General features: G+C 37.1%; 1 protein-coding gene across 8 annotated transcripts in view; it reads left to right on the top strand.

Moving 5' to 3' along the window:
- The window catches only part of LOC102087891 (contactin-6), a 152748-nt gene that overhangs the window by 96786 nt on the left and 32011 nt on the right, over window positions 1-23951 (top strand). For all 8 annotated transcript variants that reach the window (XM_065075331.1, XM_065075333.1, XM_065075328.1 and 5 more), the window contains 4 exons: window positions 2584-2768; window positions 5382-5518; window positions 8860-8989; window positions 10167-10317. In XM_065075331.1, the coding sequence (XP_064931403.1) occupies window positions 2584-2768; window positions 5382-5518; window positions 8860-8989; window positions 10167-10317 (603 nt within the window). The remainder of the gene's footprint in view (window positions 1-2583; window positions 2769-5381; window positions 5519-8859; window positions 8990-10166; window positions 10318-23951) is intronic.

Below are 23951 nucleotides of genomic sequence, written 5' to 3'. Positions count from 1 at the left end.
TTCCTTATTCATGAATAGTCAGTACTAAGAGAAAACAAATGGCGGATAGAACTGGAAATATTTAGATGAAGCACTTTCAGGTAGTGAAGCATAGATGAATGATGCATTTAATTGTCATTTTTCTTCTCCCATATGGCTGTTAGTTTACTTTAGTCACTATGTTATTAAAAAAAAAAAAAAAACAACAACAGAAAAGATACCTTTAAAGTAAGTAGTTAAATGCTTCTGGCATTCAATGCACTACATGCTTCTGTTATACAGAAACTATTCACCCACTTTTTAATATGCAATAGCATTTTAAAAGCCAGCCATGCTTTCCTTTGTGTCGTTAACAGTCTGTATCAATCTACTGCAAGACTGAAATATACCTCTGGCTGTTTTCCCAACTAGAACATGGCAGTTGCGGGACACGCTTATTCTGCACTAGAGCTACGTTTCTTTTAAGTAACTAAAAGTAACTTTGTTTACAGAAATTCTGTGTGAATGGCATCATGCCAGATTTGTGGAGAAGACAGCTCCTTTTAACAGACCAACCAGTGCATTGGAGAAAAACAGATGGGCCCTTTTAAAAATCCTAGTAAGGAATAACAATAAACAAGTTTGCATCTGAAATAGGTTTTGGTCTCATAGTGAATGGCAATTAATAAAGGTGGTGATGCCAACTACTGGTGTCCAGAAAGATTTTGAATTTAAATGACTACATAGGTCCAAAATGGGAAACAGAATAATAAAATCTCATTTGTTCTTTCTAACTGTTTCACTGGTTAATGATCTCTGGCATGTCTCAACTTTGTTCATAATATACTGTTCAGATATATTGGAGGGGTCGTGTAAGAGTCAGAACTTGTGTCTGTATGTACATATGAGTTATCCATATATATATATACATACCATTGCAGAACTAACACCAAAATTAGGAGCAAATTGCTTGTAGTTCCAAACTATTTTCACAGGCAGTTTGATTCTAGTGGAAAATGTAAGGCTAGAGAAATTATTATGATGCTTAAATAGCTCTTGGAGATCCCTCTGCTAAATTTGTGGTCTCCAGACTATGATTTTCTATTTTACAGAGCAGGGGAAGGACATCTTGGAGGCTGTCTTACCCAGCTGAACACCCACCAGTATGAGGAAAACATTGACAGAATTCCAGTGCACCTGTCCTATCTTTCAAGCTTAAATGCAGAACTAAGCAAATTTATGGGATTGTTATTCATTGTATGTTAGAGTGGTCTAGCTGTAAACTGTCCTGTACATAGGCTATTTCTGTTGATTTTACATTTGTAGTTACCCTGTTAACACCTGCCCAGATGTTCAATCCACTTAATTTGTTGAGTACTCACACTTCTCCCAGGTCCTGGATCTTCTGACGTTGGGTGAACTTGCAAACGTCATAGCCACACAGACTCAAAATGCAGAAATTAGACCAATATTTACCTGTGTATAGTAATTTGTCCATTCTGTATTTGTGACTTGATTTCTCTGGTCAATAAACAAGGATTAGAACCAGGGACCTAAAAAATTTAAGGGGTGAGCAGTTGTAACCTCTGCTAAAAATGAATAAATACTTTGTAAGTCAGCACTACAGGCCGAAGACCATGGGGACTGGCAGACAAGGGAAGTGTGCACTTCTAATTTCAATGAAAGTTATGTTTTCAAGTTCAGTACTGACTGTTTGCTGTTGATGTTACTTCCAATGGAAAAGAAGTCAGCATTTAGCCAAAGCATCTGTAAAAAGCTGTTCAAAAACATAACTGCTCATCTACTTAGAAAAAGCAGCTTACTTTAGATGGCAGAAACAGAAAGTAACTGTGAAATCCAAGACTATTAATATTTAAAAGTGTTTTGATGACATAATAGATCATGAAAGTGAGGCTTGTATGGATTGTGATATTACCAGAAATCCAAGAAGTATTTATAGCTGTCTTCACACTTGAAGATTTTTTTATTGTATAGAGTACATTGATCCAAATATAACTGAAAATGATAGAAAGCTACAAAATCATGAAGGAAGAAATATTTTCTTTTGTCTCTATCTCCTTTCAGCCTCAGTGTCTCATGTTTTCCATTTCCTCGCTCTACTGTCTGTCTGCCCTTCTCTACCCTGGGTCCCATTCTTTACACCTAGATTTATTGGTATTTTTAGGCCCTTTGAATTCTTGTCCAATATTTCCTATTTTGAGGTGTGAAAATACCTCTAAAGCTACAGGGAGTTTGTTTGCTCTGAAAGCCAGTCAATAATTCAGTGCTTCTACGGTCTTTATTTGGACTTCCAAAGTCATTCCTTCAGTGTTACCATGTTTAAAAGCAAGTTTGAGCCTTAAGTAGGAGTGACTGGGGAAAAATCAAAATTGGCCTAAGAAGCAATCATAGAATTGACTTGGAACTTCAACCACTGTTGGACTTTTGCCCCTAAATAAATTGGGCAGGTTGTAAAATCTAAGTCTTATGAACCTCTGTTTGTCACACTTAGAAACAGAAATGCTTTTTTAAAAAGTTATTACTCTTGTGAAACGATTTCACGGTATCTTTTCTCTGCTATAGCAAATACTCTCTATTTTTCTCTAATGAAATATAATTATTTAGTCCTGTCCCTAGTATTAGCTGGAAGAGGTCTGATGGAAACTCATTGGCAAGGAAAATTCAACACAACAAAACCAAAGGAGTTCTTGAAATCCCAGATGTTCAGCAGGAAGATGAAGGCTCTTATGAGTGCATTGCAGGAAACATTCGAGGAAGAAACATTGCAAGAGGTCAATTATTTGTCTATGGTAAGCAGATCGATTCATTTCTTTTTTTTTTTTTTTTTTTTTTTAACAGAGCGAGATGGTGTTCAGATGTATTTTGTAGATTAAGTCTATTAACCCCTTACTGGAGATAAAAAATGTAGTTGAGGTTAAGCTTATTAAAAAATGATTGGAGGTCTGCAGTGACCTTCACTGAATTACATCCTCAGCAAATAAAGATATTTTGCATTAAAACTCAGATTGAAAATGTGGGCTGTGCCATGATGAAGTTGTAAAGGTTAATATGAGGCAGAAAGAAATCCCTGGTACATTTACCTGAAACATTAAGGGCAGGTAAAAAGATTTACTCTCAATAGCTCACAGCAGCATAAAACTGTGCTGCCCCAGATGCAGATCAGGGAACTATTCATGAGGTTTTGGTTCATGTGAGTGCAAGAAAGATTATTTCACCTCCTCTTCTAGCTGAACTATAATGCTCCTTAAACAGATGAGGGCAAAGCAGGGGAAACTCATTCCACTGCCTCCCTCTCCTTCCTCCTTGACTAAAAGTGGGGAATAATATTTCTGTGAAACTTTCCTTTTCCCTTCCTGCATGCATTAATTTCCTGTGATTCAAGTCACACATGATGGTCCCTCATAGCCAAGGTGAGTTATGTGCCCTATAGTCCCATTGTTAATATCCAGGGAAAGCAACACATTTTGACATGAATGAGAAGGGAGGTCTTTTCTTTGCCTCATAAATCTTTCAAAAGAAAAGGAAAAAACAAATGTAACAGGAAAAAAGTATACAGGGCTAGACTGAGCCTACAATTAACATCTGTTGAGAAGAGCTAGACACATTAGTTATTGGGTTTTTGTGTATTGGTGTTGTGTTTTGCTGTTTTTTTTTTTTTTTTTTTTTTTTAGTAAATCTCTTCTAATGAAGAAATGCAGGCTTTGCTGATAAGCTACCAGTCTCCTGCAGCCATGGCTAATATCAAGATCTATGCCAGGAACAGAGCAGTCTGCTGCTGTTTTGAATATTTGATTATTTCTTTGCTTTTAGGGGGTTATTTTGTTCTCATTGCTCACTAATTTTTGCAGAACATCAATCAAGCAGTTCCATTAAAATTAAGTTCAGTAGATTACCTGGACATGATTGATAACAGCATAGGCAATTACAGAATTATGATCAGTTAATACAATCTAAAACAATGTGCTACTTAAATGTGCTTTGTAAATTAATTAATAGCTGTTCATAGTGAAGTATATAAACAGCACTCATAAAGCTTTTGAACAAGTTGGTGGGGTTTTTTGTATCATATTAGGAGTGGGCTGGTGTATTAGCTATGTAATTGACTTCCTTTTGCTTAATTTTTGTGCTGTTGTGCTTCTACTCTGTAGTCAGCTCGTCTCCAGGAAATAGGATTTCTTTCCTGGACACTGTCTGCTGTGATATCCAGATCTCATGCCTTAGGATCTGCGAGCAGTAAAAATGACATGTAATTAGAATCACTTTTCAGCATGGTGAGCTGTATCCCAGATAGTTTTCCATTCTGTGAAGTGGGTTGTTGACATTGTGTTATCTAGTGTTGAACAATCTTAGGGTACTCTGGGGCAGTTGTGAGCTACCCCAGGGTCATGCTCTAGAGGCAGTCATTTTAGTAGCTTTTTCTGCTAGTCTCAAAGGACAGCTATTGTCTTCCTAAAACTAATTTTCTCTGTGTAAGAACTAAATATATTGCGTGTGTATATATATATTTCTATGCATATGGAGACTTCAGCATTATGATATAATAACCTGGCCAAAAATGTTTCACAGGATATTAAGACACCAGCCAATTATGCTAGAGGCAAAGGGATACAACTCAGTATCTCACTGGCAGGTGGCTTTGGTCTATCCCAAAGTTAGGTGGGTGTTAGTTGTTCTCCCTACGTCTCTTATTCACCTATGAATTGACAACTATTGTGAATGTCAGCCTGTCTCAAGCTAATTCCTGCTCAGCTCAGTCCTTGAGTACTTAGTCAAACATTTACAGAGCTTGTATGTGATTCTTGCACATTTTGTTTTTACACCACAATGAATTTATGTCAATGTGCTACAAGTATTCACACGGCATTAGGCTAATCTGAGTAGCCCTGACTTCTTTGTGCATGCAGTATTTGTGTTGTAAATTACAACCAAAGAACCCATGGTCTGAACCCATGGCCTCAGGTATGTGGGTAAAACAGAGAGGTAGAATTTACAATCCATGATTTTCATTAGCTACTGACTAATGATTTTGATATTTCTGTTTCTGGTACACAGATCCAAGTATGCTGAGAGGAGGACTGTTTTTTAGAAAGCAGGTGTCTCAATGCTTTCAGAGAGTGTGCCCAGAATTTTAGGCCTCTAAAATCACTGCTTCTCCAAATTTTGGCCTTAGAATGAATAATATCTGAATTGAACTTCCTGTGTAGTAGCCACTAGATTTCTAACATTTTCCCAAGTTAGTCCTGAAGTTTAATTCCAGGGAATTGTAAAGAATTCACTTGCAATATAATAAGAAAGTGTTGGACCAATACTAATTAGCCTTGCTCAGTTCATTAATTAATGGCAACATACCTCCAGCAAAATCATTTTTCTCCTGATTAAAATGGTTTGCATATTCTTTTCAGCACTCCCGGAATGGGAAAAAAAAATACAAAATGCCTTTCTGTCGCTCTATGACAGTTTAATTTGGGAGTGTAAGGCAAAAGGAAAACCAGCGCCTTCCTACAGTTGGTTAAAAAATGGCCAGCCACTCACATCAGAGGTAAGGTTCCAAGGTTCCAGTCATCTTGATTGCTTTCTTGTTCATCTTTTTTTTTTTTTTTTTTAGAATTTTTTTTTATTTAGAAATTTTATTAAAGCTTAACATATCAAAACAAACAATAGCACAAATTCTTTGCAACTGAAAGCCTCTGTTCTTGGAATTCATCTTTACTGAAACTGTATGATATTGCCAGTTTATACATATATGTATACACACCAATTTCTTCATATGATTTATCTTACAGATAATTGCTACAGGATATGACAGTAGGTAAGGAAGTGTTTAAAAATAACAATTAAAGTTAGGGAAAGAAGGGTCTGTCCAGAAACACTAAACACTGGTAGGAAACTGGTAGGATGCCAATTGAGTGTTGGTGGAAGAGAATTTCAGAGCTGGAATTGCAAATGGATCAGCCTGCTAAGTTTCACTCTTCTTCTGTTTCTGTTCTTAATCTGCAGGGTGGATGGACATATAGTCTCATGCAGTATGGCCATTCTTATGTTAATCCTTCAATTGAATTAATCAGTCTGCTATGAAAATCAGATAATATGGAGGTTAATGTTTTCTGGATCTATGTGGAGGAATAATAGACTGAAAAAAAACCCATATGAAATTATAAGGAAAAGGTGAATAAGTGAAAAAACTCAAAGGAAAAAGGACCTAGTGAAAAGTAGTGAAGTAGTAGGAGTGCAGGAGGAAAGGGGAAATCAATTGGAGCTCAAACGTTTAAGAAACCTGATCAGATACTTATGTAGATAGGTCTTTTGGAACCCAGCTTTATCTCTTTCTAGGCAGTATAATTATACTTCTATGGTGGCCAAGCTTTGGCACATCCATCTTCCAATCTTCACTTGTTGGCAACCTCATGAAGAATGACTTCTGCAGCAAGAGACTCTGCTGCATTCTTCTGAGGCCAGGTTTTCCTGTTTTATTAAGCAACTATTCAGCATCTATTGGGCATAAAATGGTGTGGCCCATATGTAATGCATTTTTACTTGGAATAAAAAACACTGTGATTAATTTCTATCTAGCAAGAACAGATACAGAATAATTTCTAAAACATATGGGACAAATTAGCACCTGCTGGGTTGCAGAACCAGCACTTGTTTGACTTAGCACCACTTATTTGAAGCAATTGGAGGAGGGTCAAATCTTCCATTTGATTTTCTGCTAAACAGAGTCCTAAACAGAGCCCAACTAGCATCTGAGAAAGGTAGCCAAAATTTACTTGGATTGCACTTATTCTGAACCTCATCATTCCACTCATTGTCACCTCTTCCTAGGCAAGATTATTTAGTTTCTCTCTCTTTGAAGACAGCGATATTTAGAATCTGTCACTCTTCAATTGCATCATGTCAATAAAAAAGAATGAAACACTCTATAGACACATTTTCAACCAATGTTTTCACAGTACTTACAGTGTATTGTAAATGAAATAGTTCAGGCAACAAAATGCTGAATGTTATTGCTCAATGGACAAAATGGATAGTTTAGAGGTGAAAGTACAAGGGAGGTGTAATAAAATATTCAGTCTGTCACAGCACCCTGCTTGTTGGAAATATCACAGGAAGAATACCTTCCAGACACTTTCCACCTTGGGGCTGCTTCTGAGAGTATTGTCTACTCTTTGTCAAACCTTTCTGCTGCCCACTTAGTTGGTCATCCCTGCATTATTCCTGCTTGTGTACATGATGTGCTTTATTCTTCTCTTTGTCTGCATAGCTCAAAAGAGGCAGCAGAGAATGATGGGGAATTCAGCATGTGTATGAAACACAAGTGTTGCTTCAGAAGGGGCTTTTACATTCAAAGAATATTTGTAAAAATAGAACGCTTCAAGAGAATAGCAAACAGCCTGAAGGTAAAACTAAGTACGCAAAAAAAGATATATGTAGCGAGAGCCTCCAAAAAAAACCATAACAGTGGATAAGAAATGTAATGTTGTTAATTACTTTGTGATATACCAACCATACGGCCACAGCCTGTGCTTTCATCAAATTTGCAACAAGGTTGGGCTGGATCAGTTCTTGGTTGGGAGACCTCCAAGGAAAAGCCAGAGTACTGGAAAAATAGAGCTCCATGGCTTAATAGGTGGCTCTCTCCCCTCTGCAAACACCACAAGAGAAATCCCTCAACAGGCTGTGTAACTGGCTTATCTGTGGCAACATGGCAAGCTAGGTTATATACATCTAGCGGTTCACAAACACAGTTTAGATTCTTGTAGCTGTTCGGCAAAAATTGTACTGAATACTCTAACAATGTTTGCTCCCATTACTGCTTCAGAAGCAGCAGAGCCAGGCTAAAATAGCTGCATAATAATAAGAATATTTGTTATTTCAGAGTTACATTTGGTGATGGAATTTATATTCCCTGTTGTGGGTTTCTTACGCACTGATCTGTTTTAGCGAACATATTCTCCTTCTCAGTGTTACACTTTGCAGTGAAGCTATTATTGTCTCTGGAGGCTAGTAATTGTAAAATCACAAAATATTTAGCTTTAAGTTATGCTTGTAGCATGAAACAGGCTTTTGTCTATTTTCCAAAACAGAGCAAATAAACCTCATTTTAATACACCAAAACTCAAGCTCTGATCCAAATTTATCTACTGTGTGGTTTCCTGTATTTCAGCAGAATTGCACCAAAGAAACTTAGTGTATATAGAAATGCAAGCCATGAGGAGCATGCTCTCCCTCTGATCTGAACATCTGCCTGTGGGTTTCCAATAGGAATGTCCAAGTGTTGACTTCCAGTAGAGCTTTTTCAGTGGATCATTTTTCTGTGACTTGTGATCTAATGACATGTGAAATGTTTCCATTATTTGAGCACCTCTTTCTCCTGTGGAGCTTTTCTGATCATCTTAGGTTATCATCATGAGATTCATCTAATCAAATGAGCCCCCAGACAGGGCTGTAGATGCTGCTCCTCAGGAGCTGCATGGAAGATGCTCCGGGCTCCCAGCGTGGAGCAGCCGTTCCTGCCCTGCAGTGGCTTCTTCTGCATCTGCTTCATGATGAAGCATACCCACAGATTCACAGTTCAGCAATGCAGAGAAACACATGTCACAGCTGGAGCATCTGGGCAAACCTGCCTAAGGCAATGGTTCTGCAAGATTTGCCTGGAGTTCTTGAAAAGTTTGAAGACCTAAGAGGTCTGAAAACATAACCACCATCATAGAGTTGATGTATACATCATATTTCTGATGTATTCATTCATATTGCTTCTAATGAAACAATTCTGTTTCTGAATTATGATCAGGTGCGTCAGTATGATACCAAAAAACATTGGGATTGTGCACTCATTGGCTCTGTCAATGTTTTTTTTTTTGCCTGTCTTTCTATTATCAGGAAAGAATTCAAATAGAAAATGGAACTCTTATCATACCTATGTTGAATATGTCAGACTCTGGCCTCTATCAGTGCGTGGCAGAAAATAAGTACGATACTATTTATGCCAATGCTGAGTTGCGGGTGATAGGTGAGTAAATGTCACTAAAACGAGCAGGTACTTAGTACAACAGGACACTCATTCAAAAAATATTGAAATTAAGAAATGAGTAGATTAAATTCCACCTGGCTGTTCATCTCTGTTGATATTGCTTCGCTGCTTGCTCTTCATCTCCCATGTATGAATGGTTTGGTTTTGTGTTTAGGTTCTGGTTTGTGGTTTTTTATTTTGTTGTAATTTGTTTTGTTTTGGCTGTTGTTGTTGGTTGTTTGAGGTTTTGTTTATTTGTTTGTTTTGTTTTGTTTTCTTTAATTTCATGACTGGTTTGGGGGAAAAAATCTAATCCCATGTGTGGTCTTTTTATACACAGAAGTTTAATGAATGCTGTTTCCAAATTAGTATTTTGAGTTTTTAATAGCTATTCTGCATTTTCTTAAAGTCATTTCAGAAAGTGGGAAAAATAGTTTTAACTATTAAAAAAAGAGCATATGGCAAATACGCCCATAAAAACAAATATTAATAACATATAGCAAGTAATCCCATTAATGTTTACCAGAGATGCATATACAATGGAATTTGTTTATATATCATTAGAAGTGTTTTGGTATAGATATCCAAATATAAAGTTTGTTCAACAGCTAAATCTAGTAAAACCAGAAAAACGCAGACTTTAAGAGCACCTAGCAGTTGTACAGAACTTGAGTTTTTTCCTTCTCCAAGAGTGAATTTTGACATAAATTACTGGACAAATAAACACATTTTCAGAAAACGGTGTTCATGAACAGAAAGCCACTGAAAAACGGTATTTGTGACTGAATACTCTAAACTCTACCGAAGAATACATGTGACTGGGATCAGGATTGTGATGTTTATCCTGCTGACATAGCTCTGCTTAGGAATCTCAGTTCTTCATTGCAGATAAACCAGTTCTCCCAGTCTGCAGATAACTCAAGGGAAATATTGTCAGAGTAGACAGTTCCTAGGTAGACAGTTTAGAAACAGCATGAATAAGATACAATTAATTCCATTCTTTGGTACTTAAATACATTTTTCATGTTTGATATATCTACTTTTGCAGGAACCTCAAAAGCAAAGCAATTATTAGACTCACCTACCGTGTAACTTGAAGAGAAGAATTTAGAGAGTTAATTTAGTAACTTCTCAGCTGCATACTATTCTGCTCTTCTTTTTTCTTTTCTATTTTTAGCTGCAGCACCTGATTTTTCCAAAAATCCTGTGAAAAAAATGTCTGTTGTTCAAGTTGGAGGTGAAGTTACAATTGGTTGTAAACCGAGTGCTTCTCCCAGAGCAGTTATTAACTGGAGAAAGGGCTCAGAGGTTCTGCGCCAGAACAAAAGGTACCATCATAAACCAGTTTCTGGATTGTTGGGTGTTCTCTGTTTAATATCATTTAAACATCACTGAAACACAGCTGACTTAGTATTGCTTTTGACAGCTCATTGATGGAAAACTTTGATGCTGAAGGCCTATTTTATCTTTAGCAGTGGCCATAAAGTTCTGCAGATATAAAGCTGGTTGAGAACAAAGCCAAATACACACGGGTAATTGTATGATACATACGTTTGTGTTCATCAGCAGTTAATTCACTGCAACACTGTCAGAGCTGACTGTTTACCACACGCAAAGCCTGAGTGAATCAGCTTCAAGTAGGAGAAATCAGTGGAGGCTTCAGGGAAGTGGAATATACCCCCAGGCTGCAGCATAATTGCCTAGCAGCTGTACAGGTTGTATGATAACCCAAAGCTAATTCAGCCTCTATATTGTCTCTTTTTTTCTGTTTAGCAGGATTTAGTCACTGGACCAGCACACTGGTGCACTCACCAACTGATATGGGGATGCATGGTCTTCGGCAGGGCTTTGCTGATGCTTGGTCTGTGTTGGCTGATAGCTTATTTGTGAGTTGCCATAAACCATCTACATGCTAATATATATCGAATGCTAGAGCATTAAAATCAAAAGCAACTGATCGACTTGAATAAGTTGTGAGTAGTACACACAATATACAACCATGAGGACATTTTCATACACAACTGTGGACAGATGAATGAAATGGGCAACTGTGTCCAAGAACTGTAATCTTTCTTAACATCTCTTTCAGTTCTCAAATACAAGAGCAACATAATTTTATCACATTATTGTTTTCAAAGATTTTAAACAGAATCAGTGATTAATAAAGCTCTGGAAATCAAACACGAGATTTTGCACACAGGACCAGTTGCTCGAGGTTAGTTGGGTCACATAAGACTCAAAATAAGTTTAATTAATTAAAACAACATTATTCAAAGCTGTGACACAAATAAATATTTCCCTATGCCATACTGAGGTAACATACAATGCAGATGAAAGTAAACTGCAGAAGTATATGTGGAAGTGCAAATCTAATAAGAGGTATTTCACATAGGTACTTGCAATGAAGCAGAAATATTTGGGTAAGCAATTCATACCACAGGACATGGAGAACTTTCCAATGATTTTTCACCTGCTTTCAGAAATGGCAGTTTTATTTTCAGTTCAACTGCTCACCTATTGATAAAAAATATTTTTCTAACTAGTGCTCAGTCAAATCTTTCTATTTGTATTTTGATTTTACAGTCTATTAATCCAAAATTATTGTTCATTCATATCAGACGCAGCCTATTCCTACAGTATGTAGAAAACACACTCAGTGTAGTTTGTGACTGGTAATCTCTAGATTTTCTGACACTGATGAGAACAGGATCAAGGAGAGTGCTGTTTAAAACTTATAGTTTAAATTACTGAATTAAGCCTAGATCTGGAGGTTCTAGTACCACCATATTCCCTATCTGATTTGCTTTTAAAAATATTTACATACCACATACAGTATTTAATTAAGCTTCTGTATTAATTTACTAAGAATAATTATAAAAGCACGTTGTAATTTCTGAGCATCCCAGAAGGGCTTATATTCAGCTTAGCTGCAACAAACAAAAGGAACAGGATTTACACTGAGGCAAAGGGAGAGAGCATTTAAGCTCTCCATGTGCAAACAGTGCATCCACTGGTGCAAAGTAGAATTTATGAGATTTTTTTTATTATTAAATAACAACATGGTTAATGTCACAGTTTTAAAGAAGAGAAAATAACTCCTCTATGCAGTATTTTCCAGAGATCTTTGTGACAGGAAACAGAAAAATGAAATAAGGATTTCTATGTCAGTAATTAAAGTACACAGCTAATTAAAGTACTAAAATCACATGTATCTTTGCTCATAAAAAAGGAAGAAATCTGCTCTTCCTTTCCCTCTCTATATGATTAAACTCTGACATATCACAGACAGATTAATTATTTTAACTGAAGCTTTCCTTATTTCTGCTCCTGTTTTATTGTGCAGCATTTATATTCTCGATGGAGTCCTTTGCTAGTGTGTGGGGTTTTATTTTTTTCTGTTTAATCTGGTTGGGCTATAAATGCTAAAAAAAAAAAAAAAGAAATACCAATCTGACAGCAAAACTGATGGGCACATTGCTAAATAAGTCAGATCACATAGCTTCTTCAGAATGGTTTAGACAAATTCAATCTTTTGTTATGGAAATAGTGCAGCTAGACCTATTCTACCCAAGGGAAAAAGGGTATTCTTTCTATTTCACCTTATTCCTTTCACTCATGATAATAGTTTATTCCTGAGAGTCATTCATGCATGGTCATTGCTTTCTCTGATGATCTGAGCTCTCACTATGACAAGATAAACCTGCTTTATATTAATGTTAGTTTGTAAGTATGTAAAGAGAAGTGTGCTAACTAGGAAAAGCTAATTAATAGGCTATTCATATGAATAAAAACATGATGAAATATTTTTATTTCCTGTGAGGGTTTTTTATCAAGCCTTTCTAAGTTTACAAAGCTGCAGTATTTGGGGCCCCGCTATTTGAAAAATATCTTAACATTTCCTGAGTCTGCAGTGTAATCTGCTGAATCTCTTGCTGCTGCCCAGCAGCGAAGGTCCTCAGCCCTCAGTCACCTTTTCTTGGCACAGACAGTTTCCCCCACCCCTGCTTGTCTCTCCCATCTTCTCTGTAGTTAAAACATATAGTTTTCTAGATCTTCAACTCTTTGTATGCTCTGATTTATTTAGAACACTTCATTGCATTTGACACAATATGCACTTACATATTGTACCCTCATTCATGTGGCTGACCCCCTGAGTAGTGGAATTTATCTTTGGTTCATGCTGCTGGCAACCTGAGAGGGATGATTCAAGGTTATCAGCTGTAGGAATCAAAAAGAAATTCCACAGTTGGCTAACTCTGGCTCTTTATACCTGCTCACTCTTCACCGGTTCTCCCAATCAGCTTCTCTGGACCATCTATCAGTACAGCTTCAGGTTTTCTATTGTGCAATTAACCTCCTTCTTTGCATCGAAGTTTTGAGAAACAGGCTTTTTTGAGCAATACCACTTGTCCAATGGGCAACTGTCTGAAAGTATTTTGTTTGTCCTTTGCTGAAAGCATGACTTTTTCCCAGTATGTGCTGTGGATTTTAACTCAACGTAGAAATGAAATACAACAAAGAAAATGAACAAACTTCATGCACTGAACTCCCACCCTGTGGAGTCTGATAGAGATGTGAGCTATTTTCATGTGTCTCATATACTCTCAATAAGTGCAATGGGAGTTTTCTTCATCTCACTTCCCACATATATCATTTCATGTGTCCACTGAGAAAAAGAGGAAAAGAAAGAGGAAAAGGGAACAATTCTTATATTAAATAAAGGAAATTTGGAAGTCTAGACAATGATCTCATCACAAATGTATGTCTTGTTATTGCCTTCAGTGGATTCAGGATCAGGACCCTCAGGGAAAACTTATTTTACAAAAATGATTTTTTTATTGAAGCATTCTAATAAATGGGAATTGGAACCCACTCTGCTTAACCAGAGGGAGGTGCTATTCCCTCACCATGAGTTGAGGATCCCCAAACACTGTAATGAATGCATATAAACATATGTGATTCACTCCACTCAGAATTTAAATGAGGATAGCTGAAGGAAAACTGAGAAATGAGGTAGGCTGAAAGAATGCATTAGTCACACATAGCACTTTCCATGCATTAATAATCAGTAATAAGCAAATATGCATAATTTAAGCCCTTTTCGGGGACTGGACAAGCATGTTTAGGGGTCTTCAAACTATGCTCAATAGTTGTTGGATCCTAGACTTGCTTGTAGGACACAGTTCAGTCCAAGCTCTGTGAAAGATGGTGACTGATTTTCTGCTATAAATAAAGCTGCTCTATGTAGAAAATTCTCTCTCCCATGCCATGCTTCCTTTTGGTGTTTTGCACTCAAGTTATTGCTGTTTCTCAAAAGAAATGTGGGAGAATGGTTAAGCACCAAAATTAAAAGCTATCTTTCAACAACTATATGCAAAGAAAACTCAGCAGATATTGTGACTGTAGACTTCTAACACTATGGGTGGGGGGAATTATCTGGTAATTGCTGAGATCTTACAACTGCCCCTTGGAGTCTCAAACCCAAGGGGCTTCCCCTGCTCCTGTGTGAAATGCAAGGACCCAGCAGGTTTCATTAAGTAAAGGGTTGGATCTCCTCACGGTTGTGCGCTGCATCTGGGTTGCTCTATCTGTCCCCTGGGCAGGACTATTCCACAGCCTTCTGAGTTCTTACAACAACCATCTGCTTCTGCCTTTCTTCTGCTGTTCCATGTTCTGAGGCAGATTCCAAAACCATATACAATTTAACACATTTCAAACTTGTTTTATTATTTGGGAAATGTGTCTTGTGACTGCTGTTGGAATTAGAGAAATAGGGTGTTAATAAAATAAAGGCAATTAATTGGTAAATAGGAGAAGTCCTCAATCGACTGATCAAATATGACATACAAAACACATTGTATTGTGAAATAGCTTTTCAGCTTGAACCAATTTGAGAAGAAATGTGTCAGGGCAGTTCAACAAACTTCAATGAAACATTTCAATTACCAGAATGTCAACACTGTTTGTCTAGCTTGTACAGAAACCTTCCAGAATATCCATTATCTTAACAAAAAAAATCTGCTTGGAGAGGAATCAAGACAAAATGGATTGAAAATTCCAAAATTTACACTACTAACAAAGGAAGAGATTGATGTCACTTAACTTTTTTTTAGCTGAAGTCAATATGCAGTCTAAGGTAGTTATTTATTTTTTCTTGGCAGGCACCTCCATCTCAAACAAGATGCCTAACTTTTAGATGAGCTAAACTAAGGGAATGCAACCCATCCAGAGTGTTTGAAAAAACCCCTACCTAGATATGTTGAAGTCAGACCAGATAAGTAGCACAGGCAAAGCGAAGCTTTGCTCCTCCTGCTGCTTACTGCCACAAACCACCCTGCTTTTTGCACCTGCTGTTAAGGAATAATAGTAGTACAGGCGTTTGTATGCTGGTAGCGAGTTTCACATAGAACACATTTTCTTATGCACTTACCATTCTATTCCCAGCTTTGTACAGCAATGTAGCTGGGTGAATAGCAATGGGACATTAATATTACTATTATTTTATTTTTTAAGTCTGGTTTTTGAATCCTGGATTAGGTATATCTCCATTTTTATACTTCTTGCTTTTCTACGACAAGAAGCTTAGCATAGCTTTGATGATATGCCTTAACCCTTCTATCTTATCAGTGTCTGTGTGCTTGTAAAGAAGTTCATTTCCTATTTTAGATTTTAAATAGAGCACTTGAAGTGTGGGCATCGGCAATCAGAGCAATTCCAGATATCTTAGACACCATGGCTGTAAGTCAACATGAATACAAATTAAGCTTATCTCTTGATGAAATTCTAATTTTGCTTGAGGAACCATTGGAATTGATTCCACATCTGCTAAATTTGATTAATCACTTCAGTTCCATTCCTTGCTAACAAACAGACTGACAGAAATCAAAGGCATGGATTTACCTGTCTGCTTTCAATGCTTGGCCTGAACTTACATATTAAGACATGAAAACTCCTACAAAACCTGATACTGCTGTATGGAATTGCTTTGTTTTTTCATCTCTCAGGCCACTACTACTACATATTTGGTGCTAATCAGGCGAAACCCATCATTACACCTTTCCAAAGGGAATGCTGAGATCTTCAAGGAGTGTTCTATGTTCTAGCCATAAAATGCCTCAGACTGACCCGAAATACCTTCAGTCTTTCCTTCTTTCTGTTCTCCATGTTTCCAGTTATTTCTGTCTTCTCCCCCAAGCTGAGAGCGAAGGCAGGGGAGTGGGAAGCATATGAGTGAAAGATGGGGCAGGGAGGGATGATGTAAGAAGGAAGAATGAGCACAGATGAGGGAAAAAAGACAATACTTTCTTTTTCTTCTTAATCTTATTTTGCTTTGTTTTTCCTCCCCTTTCTTCTTTCTCTGTTATCTTTCCATTTGAATTCAATCCACTGCAGAGTAATGAGAAGGCAGAAGAGGACCCCTATTGCTACTTGACCCAATGAAACACTGGCAGGCAGCAGACAGAGAATATTAGTACAGTAGAAGACATAAAAAAGGGCTTTTCCTTTCTTTTCTTTCTCCTTAGAGAATTTCATTATGGAGCAAGCCAATAAACCTAATTTCATCATGTGTTACTGACTACTTAATGGAATAGTGTTTAACACATCAGATAGCATGAGCATCAAGTAAGCAAATGAACCATATGTTCTCATATATAAGAAAGAATGACAACCTGCATGATGCTGGATTTATTACAATTTCACTTCTGTATGACACCTCTCTAGTACAATTTTAATTTTTTCCTACTCAACTCCTGGGAACCTTGTTAAGGTGAGCCTTTCTGAGGGGCTGTTCTACATGTTGAGCTGTCCCAAGAAATCTGTCACTCTTCTGTGTCACATGGAGTTGGAATAAACTAAACTCCAGTGAACATCAGTGCTGCGCCCTTTCTCCCTTTCAGTTCATGTTCTGTCCCTGTTTCATAGGCATATTCTGATGGAAGCTCAGGACTTGATCCAAAGCCAGCTAGTCTCATTGGAGTTTTTCCATTGAATTAAGCAGGCTTGAATCAAGGTTCCTAATTAGGAGTTTGCACAAAAAATAATTAGAGAATGCAACCTTCTGTGTGTCTCTTCTTGTCCAAGTCATACTGCCATGTGCACCATTATCATTGCACTGTTCTGGTGTGTATTGCCATAGCATACAGAAATACTAGGACTGGATGAAAAATGTGCTGCACAAACACCAAATAAAAGGTAGTTCCCGATCCCAAAATTTTCCAACCTAAGAGTAACATTAGAGGTAACAGATGGATCAGGAGATGTTGGGGAGGTGATGTAGAAAGGAGCAGTAAGATATTCTTTAACATGACAGGCAAATGGACTGCTTCCAGCCATGCTGTAGGCAAGATGAATGAAGAGTCTTCTAGGAGGGAGTTTCTGGGATCATTTTGAATGTGAATTGTTCTGTGAGTGAAAGCACAAAAACAGCACCTTGAAAATGTGGCCAATGCTTGGCCAACCTGAACGGTTTGTAGGAAGATACTAACACCTCTGTTTTAGCCATTTTTTTCTATAAGAACTAAAAACTTTTCAAATTTACAGTGAAAGGATGATTCCATTGAAGGAACACAGAGGGGTGGTAGAAGATGATGTACACACTAAAAAGACGTAAAATGTCTATGTTCTGTGTTATTTTGAGCAAGGATGTTGGTCTAAGGCTTCAGGAAGCCACATACAGTGCCTACCATTATCACTCCTAATAAGCATAAATTCTACAGGCCAGTGAGGATGGCGCTGGTGTTTCCTATAAGCCACCAGGCAGGCCAACATAGGAGTGCAAGAAGCTGATGGAGCTAAAAACATGAAGGCAGAGGCTTCTGCACCTGAAAGAAGAGTCATCAGCATGGAAGCTGAAATTGCTGAAGATGAACAATTTCTTCCCCAGTACTGTGTATCTATTACGGGTGTGTGCATGTGACCGTGCTGTCCTGGGTTTCTGAAAGCAAGCCAGTACCACGCTGTGTACCTGGTGTGAGTTGCTTGTTGTATACACAGAATACTTTAAAGTTAACAGCAGGTTTTATTGTACTTTTATTTTTGAAATATGTTCTGACAAGCGTGTAGGGAAGAAGATTCCTATAAGTGAATTGAACTCCCACGCAGAGGGTAATTCAGCGCCTTATGTACTGTTTCAATTCTACTTAAGTCCCATATTAAGGGCTTAGTTTCACATCTGGTGTGAATTCGGTTGTATGAATGGCTGTGTCTGAACTTCTAATAATGTCTGAATCATAAATATAATGATTAATGGTAGGATTAGATTGAATAGTAGTAGTGTGGGTATACCATCCTATGATGAAAGAATCTTTCTCTGATGTACTGCAGTTACAAAGATTTCGTAAAAGCAGCAGAACTTGTTGGCAAATATAAAAAAATTCCAACCTTTTTCTTTGACAATTCGGTTCATTTTTTTACCAGAATTCTTAAACAAGAATTTTTGCGAAGTCTGGTTCCTGGTCCTTTCCTTCTCAGTGTACTACTGTATCACTAATTTTTTTTCTACTATGAATGTTCAGACTAATCAATATACAGCTACATAAACATGGTGTTTCATTATGTCCTGTGCACAATGTAGAATAATAACTAAGAAATCTTCCTTTTTGCGTGGACATGCTAAAGTATGGGTCTTGTCTCAGTCCAGGACTAAAATATAATACATCTCTTCTCTAATGACATCCACTGTTCAGATGCAGATTTGAAATAGGGCAAAGGCAGATACAGGGAAGAGAAGAGCCATAAATAAGCATATATTGTAAATATGACAATGAGACCAAGTAAAAGACCAGAAATGTATGTGTTTGTTTAACGCAAAAGACTGAGGATGAACAGTCTCACAAGCACCTTAAAACTGTCACAAGGATTTAAAAAGCTGAAAGGATTAAAACTTGGCAGCAACATTTTTGGGGGTTGCTTGTTTGTTTTGTTTTATCTCTAAACTAGTTGTTTGGTTGGCACATCTGTCTTTCCCATACACACAGAGCTTCTGTTGCCCACTATCCCCTGGCTGCAAGTTTTGAGACATATTACTACAATAGATTTAAGCACATGTCTACAGATGTGGTATTTTTGTTACTCTTTTCTTTGGTCATCACATAAAACCATCTGCCTCACATTTAATATTTGAGTGTATTAAAGATGGCACAGAACAAATTTTTCTATTTGATGTTAAAGAGGGTTCCATATCCTGAAAACATTGTATTTTGTCTGGAAGCTTTATGATGGGATACAAATGAGTTCAGATGTCTGTATATATCTACATAAAATAAATATTTGTGGTCCCAAATTACAAAGGTTCTATGTGAAAATAATGTTCCTTTCTAGGAACAGAGGGCAATTTTAGGAAATAGCATGGAACAATGTTATAATGTCCCCTTCTATAATTGCTAACATAATTATTTTATAAAATATTTTAATAAGACTGTTCAGCTAGATTGTGTAATTTTGTATTGATCCAAATAGTTAACAGAGTATAATGGCATTTATTTTATTTCCAGTTGTCAGTCAACTCTGAAGCTCATTTATATCAGTATGCAGATAAGGAAAATCTTCTTTTAAACATAGTTTATTAAATGGCAATGCTATTAGCATACAAATTATGCTCAGAATAGGATAAACAGGTACAAAGACCATTAACATATAACACAGACAGTTGGATCTCAGATGGGGCTCAGTGGGACCTTTTCAAAAATACCAGAGCTGTCATCAGCAGGTACAATTCATTCACTCAGTCAAACTTTACTCACATTTACATCTGCATAAATCACTAGTAATTCTGAATCACTTGAGAGCTGTGCTCTTGTTTCTGCCCCTCACTTACTTCTCCTTGTACTTTTTAATTCAGCCTCTCATGCTTTTAAATCTTTGTAAAATTAGATAAGTCAGTTATTGGCTTAATGTCTGCTATCAAATCTGAATAAATTTATAAACAATATATCTTTTCATAGCCTATGGAAGCAAGAGTGTTTTTACTCTTGATCAGTAAAGTGAGACTGAGAAGACATAGTTTCAAATAGGATTTCTCAGATAATAAATATTACTTTGCCTCTGATTTCATTAGATCCAGAATACTCCCTTTTTATCTGCACGGTGCTATGATGATGACTTCAATAACATTACGAGGTGTCAGACACTTGATGATAGAGGCAGACAGGAGAAGACTGAATCTTTACATTAAGTATCAGGGTTACTTTATTTTGAAAGGAATTATTTTATGCCCTTGAAGAGGTAGCTGCCTTATTGGCAGTGCTGAAATCTACCAAAATCAAGTAAGCTTGATTCACTCCCAGTTTTACACCAATCCAGCTCAACAGATTTTGATCAGAATTTCAAAGACATTCACAGTATTGAATTAATTCAATTCATATCCATGAATTAAAATTGCATGTCTCTCTAAAACAAGCTGAACAATAAAGAAGTGCACAAAAATTACTTCTACTGCACTTTAAAATCTAGTGAGTTGACACCTCTTTCTTTTCTCATGTTTTATTTTTCTATCAGCCTTGTTAAATACATATTATTCTTTCATGCTCTTAAGATCAAAGCAAATAGCCATCAACAGTCTTTTGTTCACATGAGACAACACTTTTGGAGATGGTTTGTTTGGCCTGGTTAATTAAAAGCGCTACCTATCGTCCCTGCATGATTTCTCAAGTTCTTTGCTTAAAAAGTATGTGTGACAATTTTAATGAGCTCTCACTTCTTTCCACTCTCATGTCTTCTGCAGAAACATTGCAGACTGTGCTTTTTGAATGTTACGCATAGTCTGACTCCATCATCTTGGGTAGACTATTTGTTTTCCCTTTCTGCTTACAATGCTTATCTTGTACACTAATGGAGTCACTCAGAGAGGACAAGGACATAGATCAATTCAGTGGAATGAGCAGTTTAAAAAACAAACAAAAGGACATTGTTTACACTATACTTATATAAAACAGGGAAAATCTCACAAATGTTTGTGGGACTAAAGATTTACAGAGGCTCAAAGAGCTTAGGTTTCATTCCTGAAGACAGATTTCATCCTACATAGCAGGGCGCTATCTCTAGATCCAGGTCACTCAGTGCTGGGAAAGGACTATGGTTCCTTCCACTGCATCCTTACCCCGCCCTTGCCCTCTGCCACGGGCATCCTGCAGATAGAAAATTGGATAGTCATTTCCCTCAACTGGGCTTTAATAGCTGTCTTGTGTTCTTGTGATCCAGATGAAGTGAACTGCATCCAATATATCTATCTTTGTTGCAGGTAAGGTCCCAGGCTTGTTACATATGGAATGATATTTCTGAGTTTTTCTTATTACTCCTTGTGTGCAGAAACTTTTTATGGATTTATGTAACTGGATTTTTATCTCTTCCTCATAGCAACTTTGCTTAATTGAGCTGTTTACCCAAAGGTAGCACCTGTGCAATTCAGGCAGGAACATAGGCATCAGCACCAGTCTGATAAGTATTTAAGCATTTTGTAAGTCAGACATGCAAGTTTAGAGTTAGGCTTATGCTTAAGCAATCCCTTGCTGAAACAGGGCTTTATGAACAGCTGTGTCCTGAGTAGCTGATTTCATTCTTCCTTCTCCTTCTTCTTTCACAGGGATGCATTTATCAGATCTGCTTCAGATCTTTTGCTTTTTGTTCCTCAGCAGTGACTCATTTACTTATTGAGAGAAGTCCAGTTTTCATGGCAGACAAAATATTCTACTTGCATTGTACTGGACAAGTTAAACTTCTCAGTCCTGTCACTGTACTTGGACTTACCTTGTTTTCTGATGCAAATGCTAAGAATTATTATCTATAACCTTCATGCAGTCTAAAATGTTGTGAAAAGTAACAGTTTTCAGCAAGCTTTTCAGCAGGTGAGATATACATTTCACAGTTTCTTTTTACATATTTTGTTAGAGCTTGTACTCAAGCCCCTTAAAGGAAATATTCCCATTGCCACAATTCCATTATTTGAAAGACAAACGGAAGAGGACAAAGTGAAGCCTCTCTGAAACCACCCACAGTGTCAAGTTGTTGCTTTGAGGAAGTTTATGGCAATTTTGTTGTTCATGGCAACTGGGTCAGTATTTCACATTTCATGCCTTTTTTTTTTTTCCCTTGCATTTGAAATGCATCATCTTCATTTTCTGCTGTGCTCTGCTTTCTCATCCCTCTCCTGATACAGATCTCAGTACAGCTGGAAATCACTGTCAGTTTTGGGAATATTTTGTTTGTTTGTTTTTTCTTTAATTCCATTCCTCACTTCCTAATTACTCTGGAGTCCTTTGTGCTTTTACATCAAGTCTGCCTGAGTACCTTATTTACTGCTAGCTGCCTAATTGTCTGTAGGTAGTGTGACCTTTGTTTCAAACAACTCTGGAGCTTTTATTAGCTCATGGTTTCTCTTTACTAAGCTCTGTTTTGATCCATCTGAAGAGCTGTTCCATTTTCAGCCTGTCCAGTTGCTGAAATGTTGTTTCAGAACAGTATTTCTTCAGATCAAATGTTACCTCTTCAGCTCTTGAGCGTGTACAAACCTCTCTTAGTGGATAAACCAGGAAGCCAGGAATTATTCAGCTCTCAATTCCTAATGAAGAATAGCAAGAAAAATCTCCACAGAATGCCTGTGCATTCAAAGATTACCCCCTTTATTATTATGTATTTTTAAAGACTCTTTTTCCTGTCCTATTTTGTTTTTCCTCATGCCCATTTCTGGATTCCAATTTGTACCTAGAGCCTTTAGGTGCAACTGCAGTAAAAATAACAGGCAATCAATATTTGATGGTGGGAAAGACGCTATGGTGACTTCTTATAACTTATTATTCGGGTATCTGATTTATGAACATTTGCTGATTTACACTTGAATCTCTTTTGATGATGTTTGATGAAGCCACCATATGTTAGCTAACCAGTCAATTGAATCAACTATCTTATCCCGAGCAGTTTCTAATGAGGGTGTTTTTTTGTGGCTGGTGCAACCTCATGTGAAGCAATGCATCATTAACGCAAAGAAAATTACAGAGGCGGAAGTGGAATATTTGCAAATGTTTCTTATTTAAACCTGCCTTTGAAATGCTGTCATCAGGTGTGTCCCTATACTGAGAGGCAGAGGGGCCCATACTGTCTCATTTTGATGCACAGCATTGCGAAGGCAGCAGAAAGGCTCAGTTCTTTCACGCTTATTCATCCTTTCTTATCCAAAAAACATTATTTAGTTGATATATCATTATATTGAAGAATGTACTTTATTGCTTCATATTTTGCTCCTCTCCAGTTTAATATGGATATATGATGGATTATTAAACTCAAACTTATTTTCTCATCATGCTACAAATTGCATGCAAGCAATTGCTGCAGTACCTGGTCATTATTGCCAAGGAAACAAAGATTTTTCATTCAAGCCTAAATCCCTTCCCCTCTCTGCTTCAGACCCTGGTGACAGAGAGACCAACATCACAGGGACATCTCAGCTTTTGTCATTCCTAAATCCACTCCTGCCTTGCTCAGGAGCAGGTCTGTTGGCAGGGTAAGTTCAGACAAGAGTGGGAGACATGAAATTGAGGCAATTTAAGTGAGAAAACCACCAGAAATCCAAGTCTAGTCCTTCTCTCCATCAGCTGAATGGCTGGGAGCATGAAGCAGAACAAGGTCTAATGTGGGTTACACATATAGCTACAAGCTGTATGATGTTTTTTGAGTGTTTAATGGTTATAATATTACTGCCAGCTTCAACTTCTGCTCTTGTTGTTGTTAGTTTCCTTTAATAATTCATTACATCATCCAATCTTATGTTGATAGTAATAAATATTAAATACCAAAACTGTGATTCATTATTTAGATATTTTATTTTTATAAAAGGATTATTGTATTAGATTAAAATGTCAATTAAAAGAGGCATATAAAATAGTATAGCAGTACTTTTGTGAGCCCTGGAATGAACAAGCCATGGTTTCCTGTGAATTTGTTACTTACAGATGGATTTTGTCAGACATAG

The sequence above is a fragment of the Columba livia genome, chromosome 10 (genome assembly GCF_036013475.1).
Source record: "Columba livia isolate bColLiv1 breed racing homer chromosome 10, bColLiv1.pat.W.v2, whole genome shotgun sequence".
Taxonomy (NCBI): domain Eukaryota; kingdom Metazoa; phylum Chordata; class Aves; order Columbiformes; family Columbidae; genus Columba; species Columba livia.
The sequence above is the reverse complement of the archived record's forward strand: the minus strand, read 5'-3'. Positions and strand labels throughout refer to the sequence as shown.